Consider the following 10,020-nt stretch of genomic DNA (forward strand, 5'->3'; position numbering starts at 1 on the left):
AGACTCCGTCTCAAAAAAAAAAAAAGAAAAAAGAGCAAGCAGGAGACCAGCTTACTGGGAAGGCCATTGACCCCTCGCATTCTGTAAGATTGGGGGAGTCTGTTACCCTTCCCTGAAGGTCCAGATCTGACCATGCAGTGACCAGGCTGGGTGGGGCTGACCCTTCCCTGAACGTCCGGATCTGACAGCGCGGGGACCAGGCTGGGCGGGGCTGACGTCTGAAGTGTCGGATGGAGGGTGGGTTCTGCTCTTGGGGGAAGCTCCTCTCTACCCCCTGCTGATCCAGGCTTTGGCCCTTTGGCAAGGGCGGGGCCTCGCATGACCCAGGTCAGGTCTCCAGAGGTGCTGGGAACAACAGGAGGGGTGAGGGACAGATGACTGGGGCTGGGCCCTCAGGGCGTGCACAGGACAAAGAGGCATCCCCAGGAGGCCTGTGCGGGGCATTCCGGGGGGCACCCAGCCACACGCCCCCTCCCCAGTGGCTGCATCTTGTGTGACCACAGTGAGGGTCGCCGCGTGAGCCGCGTGGGCAGGTGTGTCTAGTGCTTTGCCGTTTACCACACGTGCAGGTGATCAGGCTGCAGAGCTGCTCCCTGGAACCGCCCCTCATGCCATACCCAGCACCCTCCCAGGCATCCCTGCCCCTGTGCCCACTGAGCCAGTCCCCATCTGCAACGTGGCTGCCTCAAGAATGCTACCTGCACGGAGTTGTCCAGTGTGGGACCTTTTGGGATTGGAGTGTTCACTCAGCACTGTGCCAAGACCCACCCCAGAGGCTGCGGTGTGGATGGAGATTCCCACGTGTCTGCTCTTGGATTCCTTCTGTAGCGAGGACCCCACCCCACTCCGGGGCCTCCCCTTCCCTCGGTCGCCTGGTTGACCTCACCTCACAGAGAGGCAGTGGAGCCCCAGAGGCATGAGGGCGCTGGCCCAGCGACTCTTGTCCTCACAGTCTTCAGATCAGGCAGGGGTAACCCTGGCCATGTGCTGAGTGACGGCGTGGGCTCCTGGAACCCCAAAGGGGACTCAGCCCAAGTGACAGGTAGGGTCAAGAGGCAGGTCCAGGAGCCACAGAGGCACCATCCAGGCACCTTGCACATCTTCGTGCAGTGTTTGCCGACAGGAGGGGTTTGCCAAGCACCTCCGCCAGGCTCCGTTCCAGGTGCTGGAGAGACAGTGGCACCAGGCCAACACGAGGTCCTCTTCTCCAGAACTGATGGAAAGGGTGTATACAAGGTTCCCTACAGGGAGGCTGGGGGTGCCATTAGGGCAGTCAGGGAAGGCTTCTCAGAGGAGGTGATATGCTGAGACCTCAGGAGGGGATGAACATTTTAGGTAAAAAACAAACAAACAAACAAAAACAGCAAGTGCCAAGGTCCTGAGGCAGGAACAAGCCACAAGGCCCAGGGAGCAAATGGAAACAGTCCCGGCCCTGGTAATGGGCAGGGCATCGGCTGCGTTTTAGAAAGCCTTTACCCACTTTATGCCTAAGCGGGTCATGCCCTCGGTCCCTGCTGTCATTCACTTTCTTCCTCCATGCATCAAGAGCTGACTCCTTCCTTTATCGTGTGGCAGTTGTGATGGACGCTCCCAAACTTAGCCACACCCCCCGCAAGAGCTGTTGGGAAAGTGCCCTTTAGGCAGAGTTGGGGAACTAGAGTCACGCACACGCACGGGTGTGGGGCCAGATCATCCTCCGATTGTGCCACTGCACTCTAGCCTGGGTGGCAGCATGAGACTTTCTCAAAATAATAATAAGAAGAGTTGAATCCAGAATATAAGAAGAATTCCTACAACCCAGCAATTAAAGGATGATCCAAGTTAAAAACGGGCAAAGGATTTGAATTTTATTTCATCACAAAAGACGAGCCCAGGAGAAGATGCTCAAGATTTTCCCAGACACCCAGGAAAGTGCAAACCAAAGCCACAGTGCTGACTGTATCAAAAACAAAAAGCAAACAAACAAATGAAACCAGAAAATGACAAGTCGTGGAGAACTTGGAATCCTCACACACTGTGGGTGGGAATGGAAAATGGAAAAATGGCACAGCTACTTGGGAAAACAGTTTGGTGGTTTATCAAAAAGTTAACCATGGAATTAGCAGAAGACCCAGCAATTCCACTCCTAGGTATCTACCCAAGAGAAATGAAAGCACATGTCCACATAAAGACAAGCATACAAGTGTGCACGGCAGCATCGCTCCTAATAGTCCAAAAGTGAACCAGCCCGAATGTCACCTGGCTGATGAGTAGGTAAATCAACGTGGGCTGACCACACGGTGGGTCTCGCTTGGCTGTCAATCAGAAAGAAGAAAGCCCAACACTACAGTGTGCAGGTGCACACCGACCTTGAAACATGCTCGGAGGAAGAAGCCAGACACAGAAGGCCACGTGTTTTGTGATTCTTTTATAAGAAATGTCCGGAATGGACACATCTGTAGAGACAGAAAATGGACTAGTGGTTCCAGGGGCTGGGGGAAGGCGAGGTGGGAGCGACTGTCACGGGTGCAGGGTGTTTTGGTGCAGTGATGAAATGTTCTGGAGTTAGATAATGGTGATGGTTGCACAACTCTGTGAACACGCTTAAAACACCGAATTGTACACTTTAAAAGGTGAATATTTGGGGATGTGACTTATATCTCCGTAAAGCTATTATTAAATACATCCATCCATGCATTCATCACTGACTGCCTGCCCTGTGCTTTCACTCCTGTAGACCCTGGAGATATGTTGGTGTATCTGTGTCTGTTCCATCACCTTCTGGTGTGTGTTCCATAACTGCAGCTCTGCCAGGAGAGCATGTGTGGGCCCCATGTTCAGAGGCACCCCAACTCCCTCCCTGCTCACTTCCTCAGGATGACAGGAGGCAAGAAGGGGGCGTAGAGACCTACACTCCAACCCCACTGAAGCAGATGATATTTTCCAACAACAGCCACAGTTTGCCCCATTCCCTCTGCTGGAGGGGGTCTGTGCACCCCCTCTGTGACCCTGGCAGGCGATTGGGACTGCCTCGTGGCAGAGGTGACACAGCTTCTACTGTCAGTGCCTTCTGGGCACGCTCACCTTGGGAACCCAGTGCCACACTGTGAGGAAGCCCAGACCACGGGAGCCCTGGCTCTGTGCACCAGCTCTCAGGGGGTGCCGTCTTGGGTGCTCCAGTCCCCAGCTGGGCTCTCTGTCCCCACTCCCCCTGTAGGGGAAGGAATCAGCCCTTCCCACCTAGCCACACCTGCAGATTTGGGAAGGAAAGAAGTAATGATGCTGTTTTAAGCCTGAGGGCCTCTGCTGTCAGTAAAGGCTTGAAGGAAAGTGAGGCAAAGGTTGACGGAAGCTGGAGGAAGGGAAAGCCTCAGAGGACAGGAACAGTAGGTTATGCAGTGCTGTGGCCTGCGGGGACACAGAGGCAGAAAATGTGCAGATGCCCCGGGCGAGTAGCGACTCGGCAGAAACACCAGCAGGCTTTATTGCAGCTGTGCATAAGGAGAAGAGAGGGTTTCGTTTTTTAACTTTAGTTTTCAAGCAAAATTTAGATAAAATTAAAGAAGCCAGGACTTAACAGAATTTAAAAGAAAGCTGTTGACAATGCCAAGTGCTGATGAAGACTCAAGTAGCTGGAACACTCCCCTGTCGCTGGTGGACGTAGAGCTCAGGAACCCAGCTCTACAGTTTACTATAAAGTTAGACCCGCACCTTCTTATAACACAGAGATTCCACTCCTAGAGAAAGGCAAAATTATGTTCACACAAAATCTTGTACACAAATGTTTTTATAGGGCTATTCTTTTTTTTTTTTTTTTTCTTTGAGACTGGGTCTTGCTCTGTCGCCCAGGCTGGAGTGCAATGGTGCAATCTCAGCTCACTGCAGCCTCTTACTCCCGGGTTCAAGCAAATTTTCACAATCATCAACAAAATTGGAAACCACCCAAATGTCCTCTGGGGCGTGAAAGGATCATCACACAGCCACCCAGTGGACTCAGCCGTGGAGGGAGGCACTGTTAATATGCAACAGGGACGAACCTGGGAGGCACCACGCTGAGCAAAAGAACCAGACCCAAGAGGCTAGTAGTGTATGGTTTCATTTACACAACAGCTTCCAAAATGCAAAGCTGCAGGGATGGAGAGGAGACCAGTTGCTGCCAGGGCTGGGGTGGAGAGGAAAGTGTGGCTTTTAAAAGTAGCCTGGGGCTGGACAGGGTGGCTCACACCCATAATGCCAGCACTTTGGGAGGCCGAGGCAGGCAGATCACCTGAGATCAGGAGTTCGAGACCAGCCTGGCCAACATGATGAAACCCCATCTCTACTAAAAATGCAAAAATTAACAGGGCTTGGTGGTGCCTGCCTATAATCCCAGCTACTCCAGAGGCTGAGGCGAGAAATCGCTTGAACCTGAGAGGCAGAGGCTGCAGTGAGCCGAGATCACACCACTGCACTCCAGCCTGGGCAACAGAGCGAGACTCCATCTCAGACAAACAAGAAAGTAGCATGGCGGAGGTGCTCTGGGTCATGAAGCTATCTGCGTCCTGATGGTAGGCATGGTTCCACAAATCCATACATGTGTCAAATTCCTTATTTTTTTCCTTTTTTTTTTTTGATACAGGTTCTCACTCAGTCACTCAGGTTGGAGTGCAGTGGTACAATCATGGCTCACTGAAGCCTTGACCTCCTGGTCTCAAGTGATCTTCCCACCTCAGCCTCCCAGGTAGCTGGGACTACAGGCATGCACCACCACACCCAGGTAATTTTTATATTTTTTGTAGATATGGTGTCTTGCTATGTTGCCCGGGCTGGTTTTGAACTCCTGAGTTCAAGCAGTCCTCCTGCCTCGGCCTCCCAAAGTGCTGGGATTACAGCTGTGAGCCACCAGGCCTGGTTTATAGAATCACTTCTTACAATCCAGTTTTACTGCACAGTGGCTTAAAAAATAAAATCAAAAACACTGTTTCTCATTCCAAGATTCTCCAGGTGGCAAAGGATCCTTAAATTAATGAAAGGACATCAGGCCCAGGCAACAGCAGGAGCAGAGGGTCAAAGGAGAGAGTCAAGGGTGTGGCTCTAAACTCCTCTGTTAAAACAGCAGAAAAATTTCAGGCAATTATTCATAGACTCTCTCAAATAAAGGAAAGGTCTGCAGTGGATCTTGAGGGTGTACCTTAAAGACGCTCTACACAAAACACGGAGTTTCTAAGAATCTTCGGGGAGGTGGTTCAGGGCAACCCCTAGGAAGCCCCCGGGAGAGGAGGGCTCGTCTTGACAAGATTTGTAGATCAAGATTTGGGCTGATGGGGTGAACCCAAGGAACAGCCATAGGAACCACAATGTTTTTATAATGACTGAGTTTAGCGTTCATAGAAACTGCTGCTGTATTTGAAATTTCATTTCCCAGTACCCTCTGCTGGTGTAGAGAGATTACAGTTGAGTCCCGTGTGCTGACTCTGTGTCATAAAACCTGCTAGGCCCACTTTTGGGCAGATGCCATGGGATTTCTACATAAACAGCCATGTCAGCTGTGAAGAGGAAGAGTTTTTATTTCTTCCTCTCCAACCTATATTCCTTTCATTTCTTTTTCTTGCCTTACTGCACTGGCTGGAACCTCCAGTACAATGTCAAATAGGAGTGGCGAGAGAAGGCATCCTTTACATATTCCTCGCCTTAGGAGAAAACAGTCCACCACTCAGTGCGAAGTGTGATGTTAGCTGCACATATTTTTTTAAATAGAAGCCCTTTATCAGTTAAAGAGTTTCCCCTTCTATTTCTAGTTTGCTGACAGTTTTTTTTTTTAACCGTAAATGGGTGTTGAGCTTTGATGGCCGTTTCTGAGTCTGTTGACACAACCCTGCAGTAGATCTTCTTCAGTGCTGATGTGGTAGACTGCGCTGGTCACTTTCGGAATGTTAGGCCTGCCCCCACCCCGGGGTAAACCACACTTAATCATGGGCTATGCTTTTAAATATTGCTGGATTCAATTTTCTGGTGTTGGGTTAAGGATTTTCGTGTCTATATTCATGAAAGATATTGGTGTGTAGTTTTATTTTCTTGTACTGTCTTTATCTGGTTCTGGTATATGGGTAATGCTGGCTTCATAAAATAACTTGGGAAACGTTTCATCCTCTGTGTTTTTCCAGACAGGGTCTCACCCTGTCACCTGGGCTGGAGTACAGTGGCGTGAACATACCTCACTCCACGCTCACCCTCCGCGGGCTCGAGGCTCAGCTGATCCTCCCACTTCAGCATCCTGAGTAGCTGGGACTACAGGCACAGACCTCCACACCCAGGCGATTTGTGTAAATTTTGTTGCCCAGACTGGTCTGTAACTCCTGGGCTCATCTGATCCACCTTCCTTGGTCTCCCAAAGTGTGGGGATTACAGGCATGAGCCACCCTTCCTGGCCTTCTTTTCTTTAAGCTGAAGTAATGTTAGACTTCTATGCAGCTGTAAGAAATAAATAATACAAAGAAATCCCTTGTACACTTCGCCCAGTCTCCCCCATGCTAAGATTCTACAAAACTGTACTTTGGTATCACAAACAGCCAGCCCATCAACCTTATTCCAGTTCCGTGGTTCTGCTTCTACTCACTCGTGTACGTGTGTATTAAGCCGTGTGTGCCACTCGTGTGCATGTTTATTAAGCCGTGTGTACACAACTGTGTGTGCGTATTAAGCCATGTGTACACACTCGTGTGTGTGTATTAATCCGTGTGCTGTTTTTATCTCCTGTGCAGGTTCCTGTATTGACTGTGCTCGAATATCCACGTGCGGGCTTTGTGTGAACATGAGCTTATCTCTCTGTGTAAAATCACCAGGCTGTGTGGTAGTTGCAGCCCCTCATCCATTTGTATGTTTGTTAGAAGAGATTGAATAAATTGATGTTACTTAGAATTCACTAATGAAGACATCTAGGCCTGGAGATTTCTTTTTCAGAAGGTTTCATTGAAAAAAAAATCTATTTTTTAAATAAATACAGGACTATTCACTTTATCTATTTCTTCTTGGGTGAGTTTTGGTAGTTTGCAAAAACTTTTCAGCTACAAGGATGAACTAATTTTATGGAAAAGGAAGGTTGACCCAGAGGATGGAACTGAGAGCTCAGATGGCAGGGCGGCCCTGGAGAGCCATCCCCTGAGCTGGGACTGAGCCCTCAGCCCGGCCCAGTAATTTCGCTCACCCAGATTTCAGGACCGCATGCCCAGGAGACTGCTGCGTGCCTCTCCCCTTCCCACACTTTGAAAGGAGAGCCAACAGTGTGGTCTGTGTCTGTCCCACTACTGGTGTTAGCTTGTCAGGGGCAGATAACTCTTCAGTTCACAGCTCTTCAGATGGAGAGGGGGGTGCACCTGGGAGCCGCACGCCTGCAGCACCTTGTCCGTACCTGGACTTGGATTGCGGGACAAGACCCTGGGCTTGAGTCAGAGTTTGATGTAACTATGGAAAGAGACTGTAGGGCAGCCAGGGCAGAAGGTGAATTTATTTTGTATGAGGGAGAATGATGAGTTGCCGGGGCCACAGGGTAGACTATGGCAGATGGCACTTTCCCCAAATGCCTATGCTGTATTTCCCATTCTGAGCACCCTCCCAGCACCTTGCCCCTCCCTCATCAAAACAGTGAGGTCCATGTCCCCTCCCCTCAGATCAGCAGGAGTGACACTGTCTTTCCAGACTTGCTTGTCTAAAGTGACACAGCTTCTCCCTGGCTCTCAACAGCAAGTTAGAAAGGAATCCTCTGCCCTCAGCAGAGGCCCTGGTGACACTGGAGAGCAGAACAGGCCCTCCTCGCCAAGCTCTGGCCAAACTGCAGATCCAGGAGCACGGTCAGTGCTGACCATCGCTCCAGGTGTGGGCTGGTTTCTTACACAGCAATAGATTCCAGAATGCCACTGTCTTGGCTGCGTCCCCCAGAAGCTGGCTCTGCAACAAGGATTTGGGTGCAAATGGATTATCTGGGGGCTGATCCTGGTGAGCACAGGTCGGGGTGGGGAAGGCAGGCAGGGAAGGGAAGGAGCCAATGAGGTGCTCCATCCAGGCAATGACTACTGAGGGCACCTGGGCTTTGTCCTGAGGGGGACCCCTGGGGCCAGGGTACAGCAGCATTGTCCCCTGTGAGGACCCCTCCGAAGGGGAGACCAGTGCTGGGACAGATGAGCGTGGAGACCACTGGAGACCACGGAGGGGACAGGTGAACGTGGTGACCACGGAGGGGACAGGTGAGTGTGGTGACCTCTGCCGGGACAGGCCCACCCTTCTCACAATTTCTCACTTCCGTTTGGGGAGAATCTCTCCATTCAGGGGGATGGTGGGACATTCCATGAGCCTTCAGAAATCTGGGGCACCTGCCAAAATCCAGGCATCATCCCATCAGATAGCAGCATGTGTGTGCGTGTGACCTCACATACACACACGCATACCCCCAAGCACACACACACGTGCACACACAGGCATGCACGTGCACACTCACAAGTGCACACACATGCGCGCACGCACACACACACACAGGCACACACACACAGGTGTGCACACACACACGCACACACTGTTGTCATGCAGTGTCCCGGTGAACGGTGGCTCCTAGCCCATCCTGAAGTTGGGGTGAAATCCTGGCTCTGCCACTTACAAGTCGTCTGAACTTGTGTGGATCATGTCACCCCCCAACTTAGTGTCCCCATCTGTAAATGGGGCCCATACAGGGACCCCCATCATAGGGCATGGTGAGGGTTAACTGCTGCACCTGTGCAGAGCTCTGGGGACACAGCTGGCCACAGCACGAGGACGGCCAGCATCTTCGCCAGTCCAGGGCCACACAGTGGTCTCTTTCTGTGCTGAGCTGCCGGCTTGAGGCTGTGGACCCTGAAGCTGTGCAGGCTGTGAGGGCGCCCCGGTGCTTCCTCTCAGGGTCAGCTCCTTGGGGAACACAAAGGATGAACCATAGGGAGCGATTACTCAGAACTATAATTTGCACTTAGATTGATTTTAATCGGCAGCACATTAGAAAGGCCCTTATGTGATCACTGTTTAATGACTGTGATATGCGTAATCCATTTTATTCTCAGCTGGCTCCTATGGTAATTACATTTCTCTTGTGTTTAATTCATAAGTTGATCATTTATTCCAAGTCGTGTTGGGCTTAGACCTCAGGCTCTGAGGAACGGCCGCTGATGGAGCTCAGACCCAGCACTACTCCTGGAGAGCCGGCCGCTCGCTGCTGGCCATACCTGGAGGTGGCGAGGACAGGCTTTTCCATCGCTCTTGGTGGGGGCACCTGCTCCAGGGGCATCTCCATGGGTGCTTGGTGGGACAAAGCTGCAGGAATAATTGATGTTGAGGTTGATGGTGACAGTGAGGACTGACAGAATACAGTCACATGCCATGGGACAATGTTCAGGCTAGCGATGAACCCGTAATGCCACAGGGTCCCGTACGATACGAGACCTAGTTTTGCTGCACCTTTTCTAGGTTCAGGTGTGTTTAGAGACACAAATGCTCACCGTTGCGTTACAGTTGCCTCTCGTATTCAGCACAGCAACACGCTGTGCGGGTTTGCAGCCTTGGAGCAACGGGCAGCACCACGTGGCCTCGGGGTGTCATGGGCGGCACGGTCTGGGTTTGTGTGAGTGCACTCTGCAGTGTTCACAGCCAAACACCGACTTTCTCTAAACTCTCTCCGTCAGTAAGTGATGCTGCACCAGATGCAAGGTCACGTGACCACGCACTTCCCACACACGCTCATGCAAAGACCTCACGTGACCACGCACTTCACACACATGATCACGCAAAGACCTCATGTGACCATGCGCTTCCCACACACACTCATGCAAAGGCCTCACATGACCACACGCTTCCCGCACACACTCATGCAAAGATCTCATGTGACCACTTGCTTCCCACACATGATCACGCAAAGATCTCACGTGACCATGCGCTTCCCACACATGCTCATGCAAAGACCTCCCGTGACCACGTGCTTCCCACACATGCTCATGCGAAGACCTCCCGTGACCACGTGCTTCCTGCACCCGCTCACGTAAAGAC

General features: G+C 51.4%; 1 protein-coding gene across 1 annotated transcript in view; it reads left to right on the forward strand.

The window, feature by feature from the left end:
• The window catches only part of SLCO4A1 (solute carrier organic anion transporter family member 4A1), a 35,150-nt gene extending 30,493 nt beyond the window's left edge, over positions 1–4,657 (forward strand). The window contains exon 11 of the mRNA XM_023183242.2: positions 4,598–4,657. Within this exon, the coding sequence (XP_023039010.1) occupies positions 4,598–4,651 (54 nt within the window). The 3' untranslated portion in view covers positions 4,652–4,657. The remainder of the gene's footprint in view (positions 1–4,597) is intronic.
• Positions 4,658–10,020: the final 5,363 nt, after the last annotated feature.

Source organism: Piliocolobus tephrosceles, chromosome 20 (genome assembly GCF_002776525.5).
Source record: "Piliocolobus tephrosceles isolate RC106 chromosome 20, ASM277652v3, whole genome shotgun sequence".
Classification (NCBI taxonomy): Eukaryota; Metazoa; Chordata; class Mammalia; order Primates; family Cercopithecidae; genus Piliocolobus; species Piliocolobus tephrosceles.